The sequence below is a fragment of the Myxocyprinus asiaticus genome, chromosome 1 (assembly GCF_019703515.2).
Source record: "Myxocyprinus asiaticus isolate MX2 ecotype Aquarium Trade chromosome 1, UBuf_Myxa_2, whole genome shotgun sequence".
Taxonomy (NCBI): Eukaryota; Metazoa; Chordata; class Actinopteri; order Cypriniformes; family Catostomidae; genus Myxocyprinus; species Myxocyprinus asiaticus.
This window is the reverse complement of record NC_059344.1, coordinates 64,067,571-64,093,900: the sequence shown is the minus strand read 5'-3', so window position 1 is coordinate 64,093,900 and position 26,330 is coordinate 64,067,571. Positions and strand designations below refer to the sequence as shown.

The window sequence follows — 26,330 nt, the reverse complement described above, 5'->3', positions numbered from 1 at the left end:
TGGAAACACAAGGAAAAACTTAAAGAGACTTTCAGTACAGTGGAACACTACATAGTATACAGCTTGTGAGCATTATTTAAAAAAAAAAACATGTTCAAAGATTTGATGCCAAATCCAGCAATTAGTTCATCTTCAAAGCGCTTGTTGTATCAGCCTGGTATCTTTTAACTATTACTTCATATCTAGAACTGATAAAAATAAAACCTGTGTTGCCATATTTGCAGAACTGCGTAAATCCAGCCAATCAGATTAGAGCTAACTAGATAAAGAGCTTTCCAGTTTAATGTGTACTATGCATCAGATGGTCAGTGAACCGACTCTGGTTGGTCTGTACGAGGCTGAGACTAACATTTGTCCAGAGTGATGTCACAGCACTGGATTGTCCTTGTCTCATAATAATTTACTATTCATGTGTAATAATTGCCACATCACTTTCAAAAGTTCTGCATGTGCTGTCAATGAATAACTGCACTGACTGGAAGACAACTGTAGGGAAGAGAGCTTTGGGAAACAATTCCGTCAGATTCGGCAGATTTTCTAGAAATTAGCTAGACAGAAACTGGGCTGAAGCCATCGGGCCGCCCATTCTCTGTCTTTCTAACTCTCCCCCTCTGATGGAAAATTACAGACAGCCTAACACAGATTGTGTGCTAGTGCACCTGTGTTGCCCATCTAACATATTAGACAGGTATAAATTAGTTATTTTATGCATTTAACATTGCTATGTTAAAGTTCGGACACACTTGACTGAAATTTAAAAATGTTTTGATGTAAATATGAAAATTATACTGTATGTGTGGGAGAATTCTCACATCATAAGCACCAGCTTTGATCTGCTGGTAAAGTCGGTGTTGGTCTTCATCCCAGAATGGAGGGTAACCCACCAGAAGAATGTAAAGAATGACACCTGTTGAAAAAACGACTCCACGACATAAGTTTCATAGGGGGATAAAATGTATTTAAACTATTAAAGGCACAAAAACCTTAAAAAAATATATAACTAATCAGTCATATTAATAGACAAACACTCAAGAGAATTTCATTTAGTTGGAAATTGTGGTTATTTTACTGGGCCAGTTATCCAAATGGAATCTGTTTAACACATTTAAAATCATAATATACCCCAAAATAATAAATTTCTCATCATTTACTCACCCTGATGTTGTTCAAAACCCATATGACTTTATTCTGCGAAACAACAAATGATGAAAGAATTTTCATTTTTAGGTGAACTATCCCTTTAAGGTCGGTTCAGCATTTTAAGTTGTCCAAAAATGGCAAGGGATGTGGGGTTGAATCTCCCACAGTGGTTTATAATGTTATGTTTAATAGTATGAATTTAACTAGGTACTAACGTTTACATTTAAACGCAAATAGTGCACGACAAAGGGGTCTCTAGTATCAAAATGCAAATTTATTTTGTGTTATTATATGTTACACACTGTACTTAAAAAAGTATGCGCTTTCCCATCATCAGCAAAGTACTTCCTTTTAGTGCACAATAGAAGTCGGCAAATTGGATTTTAGCCCATGATGCATCCATGCAGAGAAGCTGCTTAAAGGGATCAATATTTAAGTCCTTTTTACTATAAATTCTCCTCCCTGTCCAGTAGGTGGCGATATGCACAAAGAATGTGAATCGCCACATTCACAGGACTTAAATATTGATCTGTTTCTCACCCACACCTATCATATCGCTTCTGAAGACATGGATTTAACCACTGGAGTTGTATGGATTACTTTAAGCTGCCTTTATGTCCTTTTTGGACCTTCAAAGTTCTGGTCTCCATTCACTTGCATTGAATGGACCTACAGAGCTGAGATATTATTCTGAAAATCTTTGATTGTGTTCAGCATAAGTAAGAAAGTCGTACACATCTGGGATGGCATGAGGGTGAGTAAATGATGAGAGAATTTTCACTTTTTGGTGAACTATTCCTTTAAAAGAGTTTATATTAAGCACAGTCAGACGCCCATTCGCAAAGCTCCAAATGACTGGCTACATACCACATGCCCACATGTCCACTGGTTTGCCATACGGCTCCTTCCGCAGCACCTCAGGAGACAAATAACCGGGAGTTCCAGCAAAACCTAACAAAAAAAAAAAAAAAAAAAAGCCCAACGTGTTTTTTTATCGGCCTACAAAATGAGCTTCCCTGAATCCTCACAAGTAGAATTTACTAGCGGCTTTTTGTCTAAAGATTGCAGCCTAATTCTGAAATAACTTCAGTCCCTGATGTCCCATCACACCCCAGAGGCAAAAGAGCCCTTAATGAGAGAACAAGAAAACTGGAGCTGCGTGCAAAGCCCTGGAGATCATCGTAATTATACTCTAATGCCATCAGGGTTTGTCCGAAAAGGAAAATGAATAGAACACAACACACATGTAAAAACTCAATAATAGCAAAAGAAGAAGAAGATAAAAATAAAAAGCCGATTCGTGCTTTTTCAACAACATTGTATCTGATATAACTACTTCTACAGATGCAACAGATTGGCAAAGCATTGAACGATCTTTGTTTGATCTATAAATTAACTGGTAACACTTTGCAATAATGCTCCATTCATTACCATTAGTTAATGCGTTAGGTATCATGAACAAGCAATTAACAATATCGTTTTTTACACCATTAATTAATCTTTGTTAATGTTAGTTAATAATGATAAAATTGTAAATTGTTAGTTTATATCAGTTCATAGTGCATTAACTAATGTTAACAAATACAACTTTTGATTGCATTTTTTTTATTAGTATATGCTGAAATTGACATGAACTAAAATCAATAAAAGTATTGTTCATTGTTAGTTCATGTTAACTAATGTTAACACTTTTATTGTAAAGTGCTACCAATTCATTTCTCTCTGATAACATGGGTTAATAGTCTGTCTGATATCTGATTAGTGATTAAGCACAATAACTGTAACACAAAGGTTGATTAATACGTGATAAGTTGAGTACTTACCAAACCATGCTTGTTGGTCTCCCTGTACCTCAATGGCCAGCCCAAAATCAGCCAGTTTCACTGCTGCTCCTTTGAGTTTACTGGCTAAAAGAAGATTCTCTGGCTTTGGGTGGCAGAAAAACAAGAGTTAAACATTTAACCTTAAATATATTTATAATACACATGGATAATGGATGGTGGTATGGAGCACAAATTACAAAAATCATCTTTATAGAAAATGTACATAGAAGACTTGCGTCAAAAATGTGCACATAGAAGACAAATTCATTATATAAAAAAATGTATGAGGACTAAATAAATAAAAAAGTATGATAATGAATATAATGAATATTCTTGAGACTTCCTGTTGATTTAATGCAGAATCTTTATGAAAACTATTCTTCAATGTGTTCAATGTGGAACAGCATGGACTAGGGAGTTACTTCTAATAAGACACATTTTTGAACAAAGTTGTGTAGAAAGTCAGTTTTGTCTTTAGGGTTATGCAAGACTTCAAGAGTCCTGTGACAAAACTTTATCAATGTTTCAACAGAGCAAAAACAGTTGTTTAAAAAAATTAAAATAAAATTTGTTTAAAATTGAATAGTCACACAAACATAAATGTTGCAATGATCGTTTTATTCAAAAGCCAGAAATGACAATGTGTTTAGGGAAAAAAGAAAGAAAATCAGATATGATTGTGCTATATATATATATATATATATATATATACATATATTAGCCTATTTTTCAGATTTAAACATTTAATTTCATAACAAAATTCCATCAAACTGAATGTTTAAAAAATGTAATTAATAAAACTTAAAATATTTCCTTTTTATGTTTGTTTGTTAAAGAGTACTCAATTCAATTTGATGGCATTTTGTCATTAAATTAAAATGCGTAAATCTTGAATTAATTTTTTGGAGTGTATGAAAGACCTATTTTAAATAGGTCAATCACAATCTGTGCATAACCCAGTAAGACAAGACAACAATGTATGATAACATACTTAACAAATATAAAATGAATTTGAAAGAAAGAAAGAAAGAAAGAAAGAAAGAAAGAAAGAAATTAACTAATGAATTATAAAACAGATCTTGTTTCAAATATACATAAATAGAGAAGTTTCAGACAACCCCTGTCATATGAGCCTCATAATACCTTCACGTGGTATATAACAACATGTAGCCAATTATATACACCCATTATTATGTATATAATTGCAGTACAACCAGAATTCACCAACTTAAAAATAAAAATAACCTTCTCAAGGCGATGGATATTTCTTTTTTAATCTTGTAGTTTAGCTTTAGCATTTTATGTCAATATGAATACATCAATTGCATTGTGGTGAATGCATAATGAGACTATTATGTCAGGGAGAGTCAAGAAAGAGCAATTAATCAACAAAAAATGTTTTTTCTTCGAAACAACAACAACAACAAAAAAAAAAAAACTCATCTTTTAACCTGGGAATGCAAATAGATTACAAAGCTAGTTTGTCAGGTGCAGTTAGAAGTTACAGCACAGCATTCACTGTGTGCCTCGTGCAGTTCAAGGTGCTAACATGCTACAGGGAGTGCAAGTCAATTTGTCATGCAGCCATTGCTTTTCCATACCATACAAACAACCCCAAATGCTAATAATATATAGTAACTAGATAGAAGAACATGTGATTGGTGCTCGCTTTCGCAAAACTCTATGGCCGGTCACCAGGTTGTTGCTAATGCGGTTGCTATGGTGTTCTGAGTGGTTGCTAGGGTGTTCTAGGTGGTTTCTAAGTGGTTGCCGAAGTCAAAAGTACCCACCATCAAGTCTATGATATTCTGGTCTCTACATATGGCTTGGTATCTTCTTTCAATGTAAGACTATGGGATTTTTTCACCCATTTCATCGTCAGTCAAGTGCAAAATTGTAACTCAGATCAATTAGAAAAGTAATAGTACGCCTCTCCTCAACCAGAATGTTTTGAGATATCATTTATGGGCTGAGTAATTTTGCCAAAGTCAGCCAAATCCCTAACATTACGTATGAGCAATAACAATAGTGATGCTTGCCTGAGCATTAGATTAGAGAAACTACAAGTAGACCCTTTCAGCTTCAAATACCCTGTGCAAAGGAGGCCACAGGATAACTGCGGAAAGCTAATTACAGGGGTGTCGAGATAAAATAAAGAACAGCCTGATGTTGTACTTTGTTAGCAAAGAGAGAAAGAGATAATGACAAATAGAGACGAGATTAGGGAGTAGATTTGTGATTGCCCTGAGGAGAATTTGCTGGGATATTATTGCAAGTGCCCTATACATTAGCATAATTCAGCTTACCCATTTAAAACCCTAAGGATGGCATAAATTCCTACAGCACTGATAATTTGTCCCAATAACTGTGCAATATTGTTTATTGTAAATGTCTGTTATTAATGGCTTGCTCTTAGCGAAACCCCAGGAGCTCATTCCACAAAATGTTTGACAAGTCACTACATGGCAAGTTAGACCTCATATAGCAAGCAGACTTTCAAGTGACATTCCTAAATTAATGGGTAAAATATGCATCACATCAAAAACTTTGTACTGTCTAATTTTTTCTTTTTAAGATCAATAATCTAATAGCTGTAGATTCAAGATTCTGTTTGCTCTGCACAGAAATAATGCTAACCAAAAAACTGTGCTTCGTGAATTAAAATCAACCTGACCACATTAGGTTCAACTGAATCAACCTGATTCACTGAATCAACCTGACCACATTAGGTTCAACTGAATCAGCCTGACCACATTAGGTTCAACTGAATCAACCTGATTCACTGAATCAACTTGACCACATTAGGTTCAACTGAATCAACCTGACGACATTAGGTTCAGCTGAATCAACCTAACCACATTAGGTTCAACTGAATCAGCCTGACAACATTAGGTTCAACTGAATCAACCTGACCACATTAGGTTCAACTGAATCAACCTGATTCACTGAATCAACCTGACCACATTAGGTTCAGCTGAATCAACCTGACCACATTAGGTTCAGCTGAATCAACCTGACCACATTAGGTTCAACTGAATCAGCCTGACCACATTAGGTTCAACTGAATCAACCTGACCACATTAGGTTCAGCTGAATCAACCTGACCACATTAGGTTCAACTGAATCAGCCTGACAACATTAGGTTCAGCTGAATCAACCTGACCACATTAGGTTCAACTGAATCAGCCTGACCACATTAGGTTCAACTGAATCAGCCTGACCACATTAGGTTCAACTGAATCAACCTGACCACATTAGGTTCAGCTGAATCAACCTGACCACATTAGGTTCAACTGAATCAGCCTGACAACATTACGTTTAACTGAATCAACCTGATTCACTGAATCAATCTGACCACATTAGGTTCAACTGAATCAACCTGATTCACTGAATCAAACTGACCACATTAGGTTACACCAACAAAACAAATTTTAAGGGTTAGATCAGATCTTCTAACAGTGTTTTTCAGTTATGGTGAATGATGGTGTTTAATCTATTAAGTAAACTTAACTCTACAAAAGTGTTTTTCAGTCATTACACCGTGTCATTATCAGGTGTGACACAACAAGTTTCCAGCATCAAGTAATTTTAAACACAAATACTGTGTATACACAATCGCATCCAATCAGAACATATTTGATTATTAATACACATCAGATTTTGTTGTGCTCAAAGCAACAAAGTGTCTAGTTGCTTATCTTGGTTGTAAAAATGTATGGCATGACGATTCGTTGTGTAGTACCTGATTATGACACTGTGTTCTGCTCAAGAAATTTTCTTTATAGGAATAGTTCATCCAAAAATTTATATTTAGCAGAAATTGAGATATAAGAGCTACGGGGGAAGATTTTGTTAGCAAAATAATAATTAGGTCTGTTCCTCACACAAAGCTATCATATGACTTTAGAAGACTTGGAATACAATACACAAGATGTATGAACTACACACATAAAAGACTACTAAGATATACTTAATTTTTATTACAAACTAAAAAAAAAATTTTTTTAAAAAATGATTAGTAAGATGTACTTCATTTTTATTTCGCTATTTTTTTAAGTACATTTTCAAGGTATAAAATAAAGAAAAATCTACTTAACAACCAGCTTCGAAAAGTTAAGTAAAACGTACTTAATTTATTTACCAGTGAAATTTACTCAAATTAGCGTATAAATATGACAAGGTTTGATACATGATGCATTGTAAAGATAAAAAACAATGATAAATAATGTTACTTATTTAGCTACAGCATACATTTTTTGCATGTTTGCATGTAGAATTTACTTAATATTTTGAGTTCACGCTTTAACTTATTCAGTGTAGAAAGTACTTAATGTTTTCTGCTATATTTACTTCACCACAATATATATATATATATATATATACAGGTGCATCTCAATAAATTAGAATGTCGTGGAAAAGTTCATTTATTTCAGTAATTCAACTCAAATTGTGAAACTCGTGTATTAAATAAATTCAATGCACACAGACTGAAGTAGTTCAAGTCTTTGGTTCTTTTAATTGTGATGATTTTGGCTCACATTTAACAAAAACCCACCAATTCACTCTCTCAAAAAATTAGAATATGGTGACATGCCAATCAGCTAATCAACTCAAAACACCTGCAAAGGTTTCCTGAGCCTTCAAAATGGTCTCTCAGTTTGGTTCACTAGGCTACACAATCATGGGGAAGACTGCTGATCTGACAGTTGTCCAGAAGACAATCATTGACACCCTTCACAAGGAGGGTAAGCCACAAACATTCATTGCCAAAGAAGCTGGCTGTTCAAAGAGTGCTGTATCCAAGCATGTTAACAGAAAGTTGAGTGGAAGGAAAAAGTGTGGAAGAAAAAGATGCACAACCAACCGAGAGAACCGCAGCCTTATGAGGATTGTCAAGCAAAATCGATTCAAGAATTTGGGTGAACTTCACAAGGAATGGACTGAGGCTTGGGTCAAGGCATCAAGAGCCACCACACACAGACGTGTCAAGGAATTTGGCTACAGTTGTCGTATTCCTCTTGTTAAGCCACTCCTGAACCACAGACAATGTCAGAGGCGTCTTACCTGGGCTAACGAGAAGAAGAACTGGACTGTTGCCCAGTGGTCCAAAGTCCTCTTTTCAGATGAGAGCAAGTTTTGTATTTCATTTGGAAACCAAGGTCCTAGAGTCTGGAGGAAGGGTGGAGAAGCTCATAGCCCAAGTTGCTTGAAGTCCAGTGTTAAGTTTCCACAGTCTGTGATGATTTGGGGTGCAATGTCATCTGCTGGTGTTGGTCCATTGTGTTTTTTGAAAACCAAAATCACTGCACCCGTTTACCAAGAAATTTTGGAGCACTTCACACTTCCTTCTGCTGACCAGCTTTTTAAAGATGCTGATTTCATTTTCCAGCAGGATTTGGCACCTGCCCACACTGCCAAAAGCACCAAAAGTTGGTTAAATGACCATGGTGTTGGTGTGCTTGACTGGCCAGCAAACTCACCAGACCTGAACCCCATAGAGAATCTATGGGGTATTGTCAAGAGGAAAATGAGAAACAAGAGACCAAAAAATGCAGGTGAGCTGAAGGCCACTGTCAAAGAAACCTGGGCTTCCATACCACCTCAGCAGTGCCACAAACTGATCACCTCCATGCCACGCTGAATTGAGGCAGTAATTAAAGCAAAAGGAGCCCCTACCAAGTATTGAGTACATATACAGTAAATGAACATACTTTCCAGAAGGCCAACAATTCACTAAAAATGTTTTTTTTATTAGTCTTATGATGTATTCTAATTTTTTGAGATAGTGAATTGGTGGGATTTTGTTAAATGTGAGCCAAAATCATCACAATTAAAAGAATCAAAGACTTGAACTACTTCAGTCTGAGTGCATTTAATTTATTTAATACACGAGTTTCACAATTTGAGTTGAATTACTGAAATAAATGAACTTTTCCACGACATTCTAATTTATTGAGATGCACCTGTATTTCACTTATATGGTGCTTTTTTGTCTTTTTTGGAGCTTGACAGTCCCCGGCCACTGTATGCTTTTACTGGAAAAGAGCAGCAGGAACACTCTGCAAGAAGTCATACGGGTTTGGAGCGTCATGAAGGTGAGTAAGTAATGAAAAATGTTTCATTTTTAGATAAACTATTGATTTAATTATTATAACAAGTGTGTTTAGTGAAGAAAATCCCTAGGGAGGCTGGGTTAAAAAGAGAAGAACAAAAACGACATTAAAGGAGAGATGAAAATTGTGAGATTATTGGGAGAATAATGACAAAGCAAAACATTTGCTTGTCTGAGAGATGGAGAGAAAATGAAGGGAGGGATGTAAAGAGAGAACTGTAAGCCTATTAGTCGATGGAAATCAGCTTTCATCTTTTAGAACGAGAATCTTGTATCTCCTATTGCCATGTTTGAGTGCAAAGCACAATCATGTACTAAAAATTTTGCACAGAGCACACAATCATTTTTGTTATATTAAAAAATATATATATATATTGCTCTTTTGTCTCTATAGCTTTTCTAGTTTATTATGTGTCAGTTCACCATGGTAACGGTATGGCAGCAGCCAATCACTGAGCAGAATCAGGGCCAATGCAAGCACAGCCAAAGATTATTATACAGAAAACATTCTCCTGAATGCACCTGGCTCATTTGATTAGCAAATAAGCTCTGGCAAGAGCTTGCTGTGGTTTTGGTCTAAAGATGGACTGAGAACGCCATGGTAAACCATGTCAGTTAGCCTATACCTTTTGTGTTTATAATCAGTGATTTCCTAAAGAAATACCAGAATTGGTAATGCAGCACTATAACAGTGTTAAAGTTTTAGGTAAACTCAGGATTAAGTATAGTTCATAAAAAAAAATAAAAAAAACATTAAAAAAAAATTCTGTCATTATTGACTCACCCTTGTGTTGCTCTAAACCCGTATGACTTACTTATTTCCGTGGAACACACAAGATGTTAAGCAGAATGTTAGGGACTGACACCCTCAGTCACCATTCACTTATATGTAAAAAAGAATAGTGTCAACATTCTTCAGATTTCTCCTTTTGTGCTCCACGTAACACGCATTTGACCACAGACAGTCCACAATGCTGTTTTGGTCGCACAGGTCTAAAAGGTCACAGTTAGGAAAGAGCAAGGAAAAGAAGTAGGATTTGGTGTTTGCGACCCCCAGCATTTCTACTCACCTTCAGGTCACGATGGACCACTCCCATCTGGTGGCAGTGGAGAACGGCCTCAAGGATCTGCTGAATGCAATGACTGCATGCAAACACCAGGGGGTGTGGGTTAGTGACGAGCACGCACACACTCACTGTCTGTGCACAGCACTGAGAGCAAGGGAGCCTCCGCTCGGAGGTGATGCATAAGATTAGAATGGGCTACACTTTTTAAGCTTTTGGTTTTAGTGTTGCATTTCAGGGTGGGCGACAGTTTGCCCGAAGTATGGGCGATGGGAAAAAATACAGCCTTTTGATATTAAGTTCATATCTTGATATGTATGCATTTTCTCCAAAATCGTTAAAATAATGACTTAAAAAAATAAATACAAATAGAATTACCAGAAATTGAACAAAACAGCCATTGTAGCCAATTAGATTCCAAACGTTTAACGCTAAAAACAAAGTAAAAATCTACGGCAGTTAAAATGATCAAGCCTTGCTTTCTGTTGTTCATCATGAACACAAAATGGTTTTTAATTGTACCAATATAACAAAAGAGTCATAAACAGCAATATTTAACTTGCATACAATTTGATATGCAACATTTTAAGTTCATTAAAAGGGACAATTTGAAACAACAGACTTGTGTAAATTAATTGGACGACTCTAAAGTCGATTCAGGCCGATTCACGAGTCGATTCAGACTATTTTGCTAATTAATTGGAATTGTTCTTTGGAAGGAACCGACTCAGAATTCAGATTTGTTTTGGACATCAATACTCATATACTCACAATTTGCGAGACCAGGATGGGCCCAAAACGAACCTACTGGCGCAGCCTTTTGAAAACGTTATAGTAAAAGTCATTGTGCATATACATTATCATAAATATACAGTATTCCACGAGCACTACTATGTCTGGAAAGTCTCGTGAACACATTTTGAGTGACGATGCAAATGAATTGCTCTATCTGTATTTTGATTCGATTCACTAAAAGAGACGATTCAAAAGAACTGATTTGTGGAAATGAATCAGATTTCGACGTTCTAATTTCGGTTCAAATAGATTTGTGAGTCAGTTCAGACTTATTTGCCAAATAGTTGGAATTGTTCTTTGGGAAAAACAGACTCAAAATGCTGATTCATTTGCAATTCGTTTCGGACATCGATACTGTCATACTTGCGAGTACGAGACGAGGATGGGACACAGAATTAATCTTCTAGCGCGGCGTTTCGTACATTTCCAAAAGTGAATCAAATATAAAAGCGGATAAATATTACTGTGATACACACAATGTTACTTAATTTTAACAAAGTCATTGTGCATAAATAATAAATATTAAATTGATCACCCAGTGCAACTATGTGTGGAAACTTTCGTGAACACTTTTTGACTAATGACGCAAGCAAATTGCTAAATTTGTGTTTTGATTCGAATCATTGAAAGGGATGATTCAAAAGAACTGATTTGTGGAAATGAATCAGACGTCTACATTCTAATTTAGTTTCAGATAGGTTTGCGAATCAATACATGACTTAAAATCCAATTAGTTTTCGTTTTGTTTCGCACATGAAAACTCTTATAATCGTAAGTTGTGAAACAAGGATTGGACACAAAATGAACCTGCTGGCACGATCATACGAACAGACTAAATAAAATGGCACATAAAGATCACTGGGATATTCAAAATGTCGCTTAATTTTAACAAAATGATTATGCATGTTTCATAAATATTCAATATATTACCCAGTGCTACTTTGTGTGGAAACTTTCATTAACGCCTTTTGCAACCTGGTCTCATAGTGAAAACGTGACTCAATATAAATTATTGCAAAACTTGTTATACGTGTCTCCGGGCACAATTCCCTGCAGTTTTCAGGTGAAATGAACACTAGACTTTCACGACTTTCATGACTTCAGTGACTGATTGTGACTTTATAAATACGTATTTTTCTCTCTATTACTCAGACCCTGCTATTTTATGATATCGACACGCTTTTACTCTAACGCATCTTTTGAAAACGATACATTTTAACGCTTGTATTACAGGCCCACTTACATATACAGTATACACTTATGCCAACGCGATTAGCTTGTGCGGTAGCTTACTTCATAGAGCGTTGGAGTCGGAGTTGAGTCATAGAAGCGACACGAATGACGTGAGTGCTTCAGAAGATGTGTTTTTCTTTTTGCTTCTGCATTTTAAAACACTATCGGTAAGGTTTAGGTGTTGATTAGGTAAGGATGTCTTTTTTAACATCTTATTTATATTTTAAAACACTATTGGTTAGGTTTTGGTTAAAGTTTTAGGTTAGGGAGGTCCATCTAAAATTCACCTTAAACCTCGTTTATATACAACAGGGGTCGGCAACCTTTTCGACATGGAGTGCCATTTTTTATTTTCCTGGTCAATGTCTGTGTTTCTATTTTGCATTTTTCTAATTTAATCGTTTATTTTTCATTACATATGATATTATCAGCATAATAGTTTGAATGAAAACCTGATGATTATGATATAATCATGATCCTGCATGTGAATTTTCACAGAGCATCTTAAGTGTATTAATGGATGAAAATGTCATGGTTACTGGTGTAACCTCCGTTCCCTGATGGAGGGAACGAGACGTTGGTCCCTAGTGTCACTACATCGACACCAACGTCGAGTGAGTGACAGATAGGGAACCTGTCCTTTTGTACAAAACAAGTTAACACAGTTAATGTTACAAATGTGCTTATTTGATTACTGATCACGAAATTGTGTGGAATCTTAAATATTTCTTATATTATGTCATTGTAATCATGTAATCATTAGCACGCAAGCAACAGCGAGAGAGGAGCAGACTATTTTATGTGAAGTTTTTCACACTTGCATTCCAAAATACATCTTGATGTAATCCTTCCTCATGATCACGCAGCGTGTTTTCATCAGCTGAATGGGAGTGTGACGAGACTCGCGCTGCTATTTAGCCCTTTTCGGTGAACCACATCTGCAAAATCCAAAAACTTAATTTCCAGGTTTAATTTATATTTTGAATAGACTCAAATTTTTTAACCACACGATGTGGGTTTATGTTTTCTCTTTTAATCGTTTCATGTAATTTTGAGTGTGACCACGGTTTAAGGAGGGTGTACCGGTATGCTGGGTAGGAAATCTCAAGGATTAATAATGGTGTTTTCCTTATTACATCACATGTTGTTCTGAAAGCAAAAAGAAACAAATGAAACACGAATGTAGGCTGTCATCCGTGCAGCCTGACCGAAGCAAAGCGGGCGCGTTTACTCGCGTGATTAACCGAACGTGAAGCGAAGCCGGCTCGTGATGCACGAATGGCTTGCATGCGCTGCACGAGTTTGTTGGGTATACTACAGTCTTGTCACATTTTTACTTTTTGTTTAGCCTCCCATTCAGTTCACGAAAACACGATGCTTGTTCATGAGGTTACATCAAGATGTAGATTGGAATGCAGGTGCGGAATGTATATAAATAAAATATTCTACTCCTCTCTCGCCCTTGCTGGCGTGCCAGTGATTACCCCTCCATAGGTTGCCGACCCCTGATATACGACATCATTTTGCTTGCTTTTGGCGCCCCCCGCTGGACATTTCACTGGATAACTGCAGCCAAATGTGTAATACAGCACGTAAATTTTGAATTGCAAAAATGTTGTCATGGTCACATACATTTCATGAGGTCAGGCTGGCTTTTTGAGTGATGATGCAAACAAATTGCTGTGTTTTGTTTCGATTCCTTGAAAGGGACAGTTTAAAAGAACTGATTTGTGGAAATTTATTGGACATCCACACTCTAAATCGACTTACAAATCAGTATCAATCGACACTGGACTGATTCGAGTATTTATCGGACTTGTTTGGTGGAAGGAACTGACTCAAAATGCCAATTTGTTTGCCAAGACAAGGATGGGATGCAAAAATAACCCGATGGCACAGCCTTTACAAAACATAGCTGACCAGATTAAAAAAGCATATAAAGATCACTTTGATGCTCACGATGTCGCAATGTAATTTTAACAAATTTACTACACATTTATCATAAATTTATTTAATATAGCCTATATCGCCCAGCCCTACCATGTGGTATAAAAAGTGTGTACATACAGTATGTGTGCATTAAATCTTTAACATCGATTGCCCATCTATTATCAACATCACCTCTTTAGTCCAGCTCCCCAAATCTCAGTCCAGAAGTGGTGTTTGCTTCATGAGGGCGGCTGTGTGCTTGACCCACTGAAAACATTGTCCTCCAGGTACCTGACACCCTTTTTGCATTTTTTCTTACAAAAAGGGAACAGTCACATTCATCAAAGACAATAAAGAAACTCCTACAGAATCAAACGCACAGCCCCCCAGACTAGGCACATTCCTGGGTGCTACATGCATACGGTTTGAGCACTGATGTTATCGATTGTGTTTTTACCCCCTCTCAGACCACCACCACACACACGTCCCAGTGTGTAGCTGTGTTTTGAGGGATTGGGTGGGGGTGAGGAGGCTTCCACGATGGGAACAAGCTGTTTTTGGTTGTTTAGAGATCAGTGCCAGTGGGGTGGGGTTTTGAGCCTGTCGTACTAACCTTCAGATCTCGATGTACAATGCCATTTAGGTGACAATGATTAACACTCTCTAGAATCTGCTGTATGCAGTGACTGCGAGAGAGAGGGAGACACGGCGAGGAGGCCAAAGAAGAGAGAACAGTTGAGCAAAGCACAGTCAAAACATGAAGACAGCTGACAAACAAACAGTGCACACAGAAAGCAATGATGGATCAGATCAAATGCTGCTGCTCAGTAGGAGCAAACATTGAACTCCAATCAGTTCTAAGCTGTAGAAAATAATGTTTGATATGCAACTTTTAAATTCAATAAATTGTAAATATATAACCACTTAAAATATAAAACTGGATCTTTTCTGTATCACTGATACAAAAAAAAAAAAAAAGACCCAAATTAAAAAGATAGTGCACCCAAAAATTCTGTCATCATTTATTCATTTTTATAATCTGGTTCCAAACCCGTATGACTTTTTCTTCCTTGGAACTTACTCTGAGTCACAATTTCCTTTTAGTGTAGATTTTTCCCATACAATGAAAGTGAATAGAGTCATTCCATCTCATTTTGTGTTCCACGAAAGAAAGTCACATGGGTTTGAAATAACATGGGAGTGCTGAAAGTAAATGATGACAAAGCAAACGAAAGTAAAGGATGACATTTTAATTTTGGGGTGAAATATTTCATTAAGACAAGACAAGCCACCTCCAGAAAAAAAGCAGACAAAGAAAAGAATTTAAAGCAAACAAATCACCTAAAATAAGCACTGGAAGACACTGCAGACACTGTAAATGTTTGAGGCTTTAATAGAGTTTTTCATTTCAAAGGAATTTTCCGGGTTCAATACAAGTTAAGCTCTATGGACGGCATCTGTGGCATGCTGTCCATCGCCACAGAAAATAACACCAAGCAAAAATTGTAGAATAGAAGTTTAAGGGGCAAGACATTGTAACCGGGAAAACCGTTAAAAATAAAGTATAGCCACAAGACTTTACACATGTTAAAATGTGATTTGCGTGATAAAATTGCTCACTAACCTTGTCTGTGCAAAGTTACAGCCAATTTTTCAACTCCTGTAGATAGAAAAGAACATGATGCGAGTATCCTCAAAGTACTGTTTAGCAAACTCAGGAATTACACTGGTTACGTACAGTATAACTAGACGTTTTCGTCGGTTTACAGGGTTTACAGCGTTACGTCATAAGGCAACTTTACACAGAAAGGTTAGCAAGCAATTTTATCACACTAATATCATGTTAACAAACATATTGTTTACATTGTGTGTCAATACTTTAGAAACATTTTAATGTGCACAGATTGGCCCCACTCACTTCCATTGTAAGTGCCTCACAGTAACCCAGATAATTGTTTTTTTTTTTTATAAAAGAAAATAATTTTTGTGGTAGTCAACATTATGCCACAAATGCTGTTGATTGAGCTTGAATTCAACCCAGAATATTCCTTTAAATTACATTGCAAACTGTGAGCGCATTTACATGCACAGGGTTAGATCGATTTTGATTAATAAACCGATAACGTAGGGGGCCTGGGTAGCTCAGCGAGTCTTGACGCTGACTACCACCCCTGGAGTCGCGAGTTCGAATTCAGGGTGTGCTGAGTGACTCCAGCCAGGTCTCCTAAGCAACCAAATTGGCCTGGTTGCTAGGGAGGGTAGAGTCACATGGGGTAACCTCCTCGTGGTCGCGATTAGTGGTTCTCGCTCTGAATGGGGTGCGTGGTAAGTTGTGCGTGGATCACAGAGAGTAGCATGAGCCTCCACATGCTGTGAGTCTCCGCGGTGTCGTGCACAGCGAGCCACGTGATAAGATGCATGGATTGACGGTCTCAAAAGCGGAGGCAACTGAGACTTGGCCTCCGCCACCCGGATTAAAGTTAATAACCGTGCCACCACGAGGACCTACTAAGTAGTGGGAATTGGGCATTCCAAATTGGGGGGAAAAGGGGATACAAATAAAAAAATAAAAAAATAAATTAAAAAAATAAACCGACAACCTGTGTGGTCTTGTAAACGCTTTATACGTTGTTCCTTCATTGGGGAAAGGTCATAAACAGCTTAAGCAAAAACGACCGGCACACATATTTTTGCCCATTACCCCGTTTTTGCGTTGCATGTAAACACCATTACCGGCGTTCTTAGCAGCTTATCCAATTTGTGCAAGTATTGTGCGCACGACTGTTTACATTTTGATGTCAAACGCAGAGAATAACTCGATGATTTTAAATCTTAAGTAAACATGGTTTTCTTGTATTGTACGATTTTTTTGAATAAAGCGATTTTTTTTGTAGTTATCAGCATATTGATATGTATGTAAACGCACTTTGTGTTGTATACTTATTGTATAAGTTTATTCATTGAATTCTGTCTTCTGCTGTATCCAAAGGCACTGATACAAGTTCACTTTGATAGATTTCATGCATTATAGTAGATAAAGAGGATGACACTCTAATAAGAGTGGGGTTAACAGAAGTTTGCATGCAAACACAAGCACTAACCTGGCATCAGCCTCACTGTAGTATTCTCTGGCAACAATATCTTCAAACAGTTCTCCTCCTGTGACTCTGAAAAAGTTCAGACACATCAGCAAGTCTTCTTTCAAACCTCAAACTCTCTTAAATAGCAAGAATGTGTTTTCAAGATGCATTTTTGAAATAAAAAAACAGAGAAAAACAGAAATAACGAGAGGACTAAAATTAGAACATGATTAATGTTGTGGGTGCAAGAAAGTTGCAGTATCTTAGAAAAAAATAAAGTAGCACTGTACAGCCTCTTAGACTCATTTTATGAAGGACACATAACTAGATTTTTAAATTTTCTGAAAAAGAAAAAAATGCTCTGTTACAATTCTTAGTGAGCATTTTTAGGCATCATGGGCAGCATAACATTTTTATTTTTACATTTCGATCAAATATAAACCTTGAATGCCACTTCGGATAAAAGCATCTACCAATAAAAGTAAACATAACGCATTTATCCTTCACAGATGAGGCAATCTCAGAATACATTAAAGTCCAGACAGAGCAGGCTGTTTAAAAGCAGCAACTTAACAAGAATAAACAAAACACAGCACCTCTGTTTGTCTGCAGTTAAATTGCCGGCTGATACAGTCGTTGATCCCAGTCATTAATATTACAGTGGCTAATAGTCAAAAATAGCCAGCACCAAACAGGCTAAACTCAAGCTGTTTCTTGTTTTTAGTTGCATCACACTGAAACATTGCTAGGGTTATTATCACTAAGTCAACCTTTGCAAGTTCAGGGGAGATTCCAGTATTCTGTACACACACAGAATGATAATTTTAGGGATTCACTTAATGCTATTGTTTGTACTACACATCTAGATGCTAGATGTTGATCACATCTTAGCTTAGCAACATGCTAACGTCAGACTCTCTAGAGCTGTTCAAACAATTAAAATATATGAGCCAATGGGAAATTCCTCTGGAATTTCCAATGGGTTTTTATAATGCCGGTTTTGTATTTTATACGCATAAACGTGGTAAACATTACTTGAAGAGACTTAAAGTTCTTTAGGTTCTTTTTCAGTGATGTTACCTTGGATGGTAGCTGCCAACATAGACAGTAGACCACTAGGATTTGGAACAAAAAACACTTCAAAGGACAACTGCTAAAAGCCTCAAAAGTACAGCCTCAAAAATGACCACAGAAATGACTCATAACCTCTGAAAGCTGCAATCCTGTGCCATGAAACAAGCGTAATATAGGTCCTATGAGTCATATTTCACTGTTTTCTACATTTGGATGGTTTAAAGGAATTGTTCACCCAAAAATGAAAATTCTTTCTAGTTTACTCACCCTGATGACAGTCTAAACACGTTAGAACACAAATAGGCAGAACGTTTAGGGTTGTCAGCCACAGTCACCATTCACTTTCATGTATGGAAAAAGATGCACCGTAGGTTAACGGTCATATTAGTTTGGAACAGCATAAGCGTGAGTAAATGATGACAGAATTTTCATTTTGGGTGAACATATCCTTTAAATACATAAAAGACAGACTTTTGGACCCCATAGTAAAACAAAAAAGAGTGCAAATATTGTTCAAATAATATTATTATTTGATATGAATTTAGATTATCTTCTTCTTTCGGCTGCTCCCGTTAGAGGTCGCCAGAGCGGACCATCCGTGATTCGCATATTTGACTTGGCACAGGTTTTACGCCGGATGCCCTTCCTGACGCAACCCCCAGTGGCTGGAGGACTATGAAATTATATTATTATATTATATGATATTATATAAAAATATTATTAATGACAATAAGCAATTTTTCTGCCAGGTAAAATATTTCCTTAGCGTAAACTGTAGGTGGGTAAATGAAGTGACGCTCATTTTTTCCTGATCTATTATGCAATTCTCAAACACACAAAAAATGCCCACACAAAACAACAACTTGAATAAACCTAGACTATAATGAATGTGATTTCAATTACATAGTTCAAAGTCATTTTGATATAATATTTCAAAAATGTTTAAGTGGTGTAACTGCTTAAATAAAAGAATGTCATGGTTACTTGTGTAACCTCCCTTCCCTGATGGAGGGAACGAGACGTTGTGTCGATGTAGTGACACTAGGGGTCACTCTTGGGAGCCCCAAACACCTCTGGGCTTTGATAAAAGGCCAATGAAAATTGGCGAGTGGTATTTGCATGCCACTCCCCCGGACATACGCGTATAAAAGGAGTTGGTATGCAACCACTCATTCAGGTTTTATGCTGAGGAGCTGATATAAGGTCCGGCCATTTCAGCGGGTAGTTCAGCGTTGTGGCAGGAGGGACACAACGTCTCGTTCTCTCCATCAGGGAACGGAGGTTACACAAGTAATCATGACGTTCCCTATCTGTCACTCACTCGACGTTGTGTCGATGTAGTGACACTAGGGGTCCCTATACGAAACGCCACAATTGGCTGAACTGTGTTACGTGAACTGGCGGTGTGTGGTGGGCAGACTACTGTGTGCCTCATACAATACTGTGCGCTTCCGACTGGACGAGCCCACTCTCCGATGCTGCGCTCGAGAGCTCATCACTTTCGCGGGCTCAGAATAAGAGGTCGAACTCGCCGTGAGACGAGCCGGCGGACTCATCCGGAAGCCCAATCGGGGCAGACGAGCGTGCTGGGGAATGGGAGGTCCACGGGGGGATACCCGGCGGAGGCGGTCCCATTGGGGTCCCCAAATCGCCCCCAGTGCTAGCCGCACTGGCCTCACACCCGTGGGTAAAAGGCCAGAGGCGGGGAGCCTCTGGGGTGGCTTGCTTTCTTACGAAGGCAAGCCGCGACCGCAACGTTGCCATGGACATGTCCTCGCAATGAGAACATGACCATCCACGAACGCTGTCTCAACGTGAGCAGTGCCCAGACATGAAAGACAGTGATCGTGACCATCAGAAGGCGAGAGATAACGAGCGCAACCAGGAATAACACACAATCGGAAAAGCATCTTTAGAAAGACACGTCTTTAAAAAGACATTCCATGTGTGCTGCTCTTTTAGAGATATATACTCCTTTATTTCTGCCGAAGTGCCCAGAGGCATTCTCTGCAGTGCACCAGTGCAGAGGGGGGAGAAGCCGCTGAAATGCGCCGTCAGATCCAACAGAGGTGAATAAACAGTCGTGGGAATTCAGCTCAGTGAGCATGACCGTTCGGCTCCGAAGAGAAAATCTGAATGAGTGGTTGCATACCAGCTCCTTTTATACCCGTATGTCTGGGGGAGTGGCATGCAAATACAACTCGCCAAATTTTCATTGGCCTTTTATCAAAGACCAGAGGTGTCTCGGGCTCCCAAGAGTGACCCCTAGTGTCACTACATCGACACAACGTCGAGTGAGTGACAGATAGGGAACTGTTGGCATATGTAGTCTGGAATCATCTTTTATTATTATTTCAAAAAAAGATTTTTTTTTTTTAATATTCCACCAAATCAAATTATCTGTCACTCACTCGACGTTGTGTCAATGTAGTGACACTAGGGATCACTCTTGGGAGCCCCAAACACCTCTGATCTTTTTTTTAAAAGGCCAATGAGAAGCTTTTGCGAGCTTTACGCATCTATTTGGATCGCACGCAGAGCTTTAGAAGCTCCGAGCAGCTCTTTGTCTGCTTTGGTGGACAGCGGAAGGAAGTGCTGTCTCAAAACAGAGGATCGCCCACTGGGTCATTGACGCCATCACGATGGCATATCAGGCTCAGGACGTGCCATCCCTCCGCATGTGCTGGTTCCCCCGAAGGCAACCCCATGTGATATTTTCCGCAAAATCGTTTCCCTATCGGTAAACTGCGTCTTCCTTGGGCAGGGGCCCCTCTGCCCCCGGTCGCCATGCTTTGTAGAAACTCCTCCCCCTTTGGGTAGGACCTACCATGGGACCTCTCCACATGACATACTTCCGACAAGGCTCGGTAAAGACCATGTGACATATTTCCTCTCAAAATACCCCCCCCCCCCCCCCATTTTTTTGGGCGGGGTGTGGTCTCCGCGGTGTCTTCCCCTTGGGAATGACACCCCCCTGACATAGACACTCCCAGTCAGTTAACAAATTCCACTCTTTTTGGGGAGAAAAGAGAAGGAAAAGAGGCCTCGGCTGGGCTAGCCTGTCCACCTATTCGTAGGGCAGTCGACTTGTGCCTGAAGGACTGATCGACGCTCATAAAGAATGTTGGAGGAGGTTACTTGATGGCCTGGTGCGCTGGCTACGAGGCTAACAGCAGTCTGCCCGTCACACACCGCAGTCTGCCCTTCACACACCGCCACTTCACGTAACACAGTTCAGTTAGTTGTGCCGTTTTGTATAGGGACCCCTAGTGTCACTACATCGACACAACGTCGAGTGAGTGACAGATAGGGAACGTCATGGTTACTTTCGTAACCTCCATTCACTGATGGAGGGAACGAGACGTTGTGTCCCTCTTGCCGCAACGCTGAACTACCTGCTGAAATGGCGGGGACCTTATCTCGGCTCCTCAGCACAAAACCTGAATGAGTGGTTGCATACCAGCTCCTTTTATACCCGTATGTCCGGGGGAGTGGCATGCAAATTCCACTCGCCAATTCTCATTGGCCTTTTAAAAAAAAAAGATCAGAGATGTTTGGGGCTCCCAAAAGTGACCTCTAGTGTCACTACATCAACACAACATCTCATTCCCTCTATCAGGGAACGGAGGTTACGAAAGTAACCATGACGATATTTTTACATTTTTTGAAAAGGCACATTTTAAGTCAAATGGAGTAATCAGAATAAACCTTTTGACATTCATCACTAAACAATTCATATTTGTAAAAATATATATTTTTTGAAAAATGTTTAAATTAATGATTAAGTTGTTTACACTATCGTGTATTCAAGATGCAAGAAAGTATTTTAATACCTTTTACTTGATGGTTACTCCACTAGACATTTTTAAAGTCATTAAACCATTTTTTATGGTTTATGAGTTAGTGTTAATAATAAATGAATGCGGTTTTTACTTCTGGAACCAGACTGTTGCATTTAAACGCACCTGTGTGATCGCACATTGTAGATTAATGTGCCAGTATTGCTTGGCAACTGTGAACAACCTACAATTATGCTAATAAACTATATTATTCAGAAGAATTGTGTATTCCGAGTATTAATATTAAGCCTAATAAATGTAACTATTGAACTTTACCCACTCTTACCTAGAGGCAGGTAGGACATGCACGCACACACACACACACACACACAAACTACGATAGAAGAAATGCAGTCTAATTATTTGTTGTTTCTCTGATTGGGGTTTACTCATTATAAAGCAGAATCATTTCGCTGTTTGTGGAGGAGTGATCCTATGACACTCTCATTAATGGTCATACACATTTAACAGGAGCCGGGAGAGGGGCCCTCACACTGACACACACACACACACACACACACACACACAAGAATTCACTCACAGATCAAAGACGAGGTAGTGGACTCCTTCTTCTGATATACTGTCATGAAGCCGCACTGTGGAAAAGAAAAAAACTGATTAGATTGTATCAAGCAGCTCACTTTCATACTCATTAAAATAAGTGCAGGGATTTTCACAAATATCCACAAATTATTTATGCTTCCTTTCATTGTCTTGCATGTATAATTTGACATATTCAAAGCTGAACGAGGAAACATCCATGTTTTTTTACTGCAGTAAATAAAAAAATAAAAAATGAAATCAGTGATTTGCATAGAAAATTAGGGATGTAATGTATTGCTGACCATAACGGTACAGACAATATTAGGGCTTTCTCAATCGGAATCGGTCTAATAAGGCAGATCAGATATGTTTTATGAGCATTGCCATACCTAAATGTAATCTGATATATGGGAAAAAACATAAAACACATATACTGTATACTATGTAAGTTCATGTTTGGTTTTCATTTATATAAAAAGTATGCCACATTCTTGTACATATATGCAAAATATATTTCAAAATACTACAGAAATTGCTGTTTTACTGTATATATACAACAGTGAATGCAACATTCCAAACAGTGGAACTGGATACATATACTGTATGCCCATTTGTATGAACTACAAAGTTATATATGATGCATGTATGAATGTATGCATGTAAACTGTTTACAGTATGTTCATATATGGCCATATGGAAATGAAAATGTGGAACCTACAAGTTGCCATTTAGTAATTTTTGTAATTTGATGTGAACACAGTAACACAGTTTATTCCAATAAAGTCTGACATTAGCCTGTTGCTAATCTAATGACGTGATACTATGTATATGTGCATTTACAGTATATATATATATATATATATATATATATATATATATATATATATATATATATATATAGATTAATCTATAAAAAAAAAAAAAAAATAGATGTAATGCTCCCTTAAACTTTGGCCAAAACAAGGTTTCGCTGCAACATAATCACACCGGATGTCGCCATGTTGTTTCCGAGAGTTCCAGTACCCTGGGATTGACCTTTGTTTGGGAAATGTGGATTGCATGGGAGAAAAATTGACAGCGAGGAATCCCCCATATGAGGATCTATTGAATCTCCTCTCATCTATGATACAGTAGGCTGCCTGAATCTGTTGCCATAGCAACAGAAAGGGAACGGCTTTCCATTTTATTGTTGCTTTGGAGAGGAGAACTCCCTCTGTTAGTTTAGGAAAGCCGCTGGGTTTTGTGTCATGAGTGACGGATGCTGTTATGATGAATATGTGACTGCTGACCATAAATTCCCCAGCATGTCACTTACCTCAAATTTACAATCACGAATATGGAGGTATTAAAGTCATAATGTTCTCATATTTACAACAGGGTAAAACTCGCCATCAGCTTTTATGTTCCATTAAACATAAAAGAAGTTATTACAGTAGATAAACTTCAGTCACCATTAACTGATTTTTTTTCTATACAATGAAAGTGAATGATAATATTTTGCCTTATGTGTCCTATTCTGTTCAAAATTTAAAATAAATTGTTTGTTTTTTTAAAGTTATACAGGTTTGGAACAACTTGAGGGTGAGTAGTCAGAAGTAGTCAGTAGTCACTTTTGTTTTTTTAAACAAATAAAACAAAAATTACAACTATATATATATATACTGTATATATTAGGGTTGTCAATCAATTCAAATATTTAATCAAATTATTTACATGATGTGCCGATTAATTAAATGCATACATCAATTTTTATTGAGAAAGGTCCCCAAATTAAGATAATTTATTATATAATGCTGTATATAAAATAATTATACATATAACATATAATAAATATTATAGGCTAAATTCAGATCATTTAAATACATTACATCACATCTATTGTGGTAGCAGACAAGTTAAGCACTTCTACAATTCAAAAAGTGGCAAAAAATAATATTGTCAAAATATTGTTTGTTTTATTTTTCGTATCATTGAACATAACCCTATTGTTGGCCTACATCACTCTGCTCTACTTTTATTTGTTGGTCTCTGTACTCAAGCGTCAGACGGATGCTTTTGGAGCGTCTCACTATGGTTGAGTCTCACTAGTTTTCAGTGCCTCTAGTCATAAGCACTGTGTTTTTAGGACACTGCGTCAAGTAAAGTGTAGTTTGAAATGCTGAAAAACCCATATCGAGATCCCTGCATTCTGTTGTGCTAGGTCCAGCTGTCTTTGAGCGCAAGAGTGAGTCATCCGTGGAAGGCTGAGCTGCCTGATGCTCTCGTTTGTTTTAAAAGGCATGTACAGCTGGAGTTGCGCTGACTGCCCCCTACTGCATCAAGTTTGAATTGGTCCTATGGTAGGAACTTGGGATGTGCACGGCTACAATTTTTAACATTCGGTTAACCGTGAGGTTTCATGAACGGTTTATCGTTTTTTCGTCTGGAGCCGGAACGTGGGAATAAATAATGTCTATTGTAATGGAATTTTAAGTGGCTTAAAATCAAATTACATTGAACTTGTCTAATTATTGTACGAAATATGCACACCAGAGCAAAAGGGAAAATAACACAGTCTTACCGTTTATCAAGCGCTGAAACATTGCTCGGTGAAAAACAAACTGGAATCATGTTTAATGGTGTAACAGTCACATAAATGTACTCTTCTTCAGAACACAGCACAACAAATGAAACACAATGCAGGTGTTTCAAGATGCATTTATAAAAATGTAAGTCTTTTTAACTTTACTCGGTGTCTAAAAATGTGGCGATCCTGCCCAAGGCGTTGAAAGAAAAAAGTGAGAATCAAAGACGTCCGTCCAGCGCGTGTCAGTATCACTGATCTATTATAGAGTAACAGCGCAGATGCACACAAAAGCATGTTTGAACAGCCCATAACTCACCCTATACTTGAAAAACTGACCCACACCCGGCCGTAAGACCTGACGGTTTGTCGTAACTCGTCGAGCTCAGGTCAGGTTGCAGACCTGTATTGCACATGTAGAATAACCAAATAGTGATTTTGATATTCGAATAGTAGCGCGTCGAATGGTTAACTGAATGTCGACTATTCGTTCACATCTCTAGTAGGAACACTGAATTTACATACGGATCGAGGGCAGCATAATTTTTATTTTTTTCTAACTAAATCACACTAAATTCACACATTAAATCAACAGCCCCAATGTATATACAGTATATATCATAGGTCTGTCTAAGAATACAATTACTTATAAAAGTACTTACAAAACTACTAATAGATCATAAGATTATAAGGTGAGTCTGTTTATCAAACACAGTATAGCCAGTAGCCTACTGCATAATATGGATGAAATCCAGTATAATTTCATTTAAAGGAGCACATTTCTGATGAAGTGCCTTACTTGAACCTCACTGAAGACAAAGAAGGTTTTGAACACTTGTCTATTGTAAGATCTGGAATGAAACAGATCGAAACTGTTGCTCGTTTCAATGGCTCAGTGTTCTTGTGTAAAGAGATGAACATATGGGGGCGGGAATGCGCTACCAAATATTTCAGTTTATCTGTAGCTTTGTGTTATAGCCATAATTATGGCTAGAAAACACCCACGCCTGTAATCTTGCAGCTGGCTTGGAGGTGGGTGAGTGTGGGCAGACAAAGTTTGGCCAATTTTAGCTCTTACCACCTTAAATCGCTACAGGTCAGTTTAACATGACCTAATTAAGATGAATCACTGAAA

The 26,330-nt window shown here is 37.8% G+C and overlaps 1 protein-coding gene across 15 annotated transcripts in view; it reads right to left on the bottom strand.

Annotated features, from left to right (window-relative positions):
- The window catches only part of camk2d1 (calcium/calmodulin-dependent protein kinase (CaM kinase) II delta 1), a 92,966-nt gene that overhangs the window by 35,756 nt on the left and 30,880 nt on the right, over nt 1-26,330 (bottom strand). For 8 of the 15 annotated variants that reach the window (XM_051673812.1, XM_051673508.1, XM_051674131.1 and 5 more), the window contains exons 4-9: nt 22,631-22,685; nt 17,198-17,263; nt 10,146-10,218; nt 2,964-3,066; nt 2,008-2,091; nt 813-907 (exon numbers count right to left, since the gene is read on the bottom strand). In XM_051673812.1, coding sequence (XP_051529772.1) covers nt 813-907; nt 2,008-2,091; nt 2,964-3,066; nt 10,146-10,218; nt 17,198-17,263; nt 22,631-22,685 — 476 coding nt within the window. Of the gene's footprint in view, nt 1-812; nt 908-2,007; nt 2,092-2,963; nt 3,067-10,145; nt 10,219-14,709; nt 14,783-17,197; nt 17,264-22,630; nt 22,686-26,330 lie in introns of all 15 variants that reach the window. The other 7 variants (XM_051673427.1, XM_051674469.1, XM_051673729.1 and 4 more) reach the window with 1 other exon arrangement.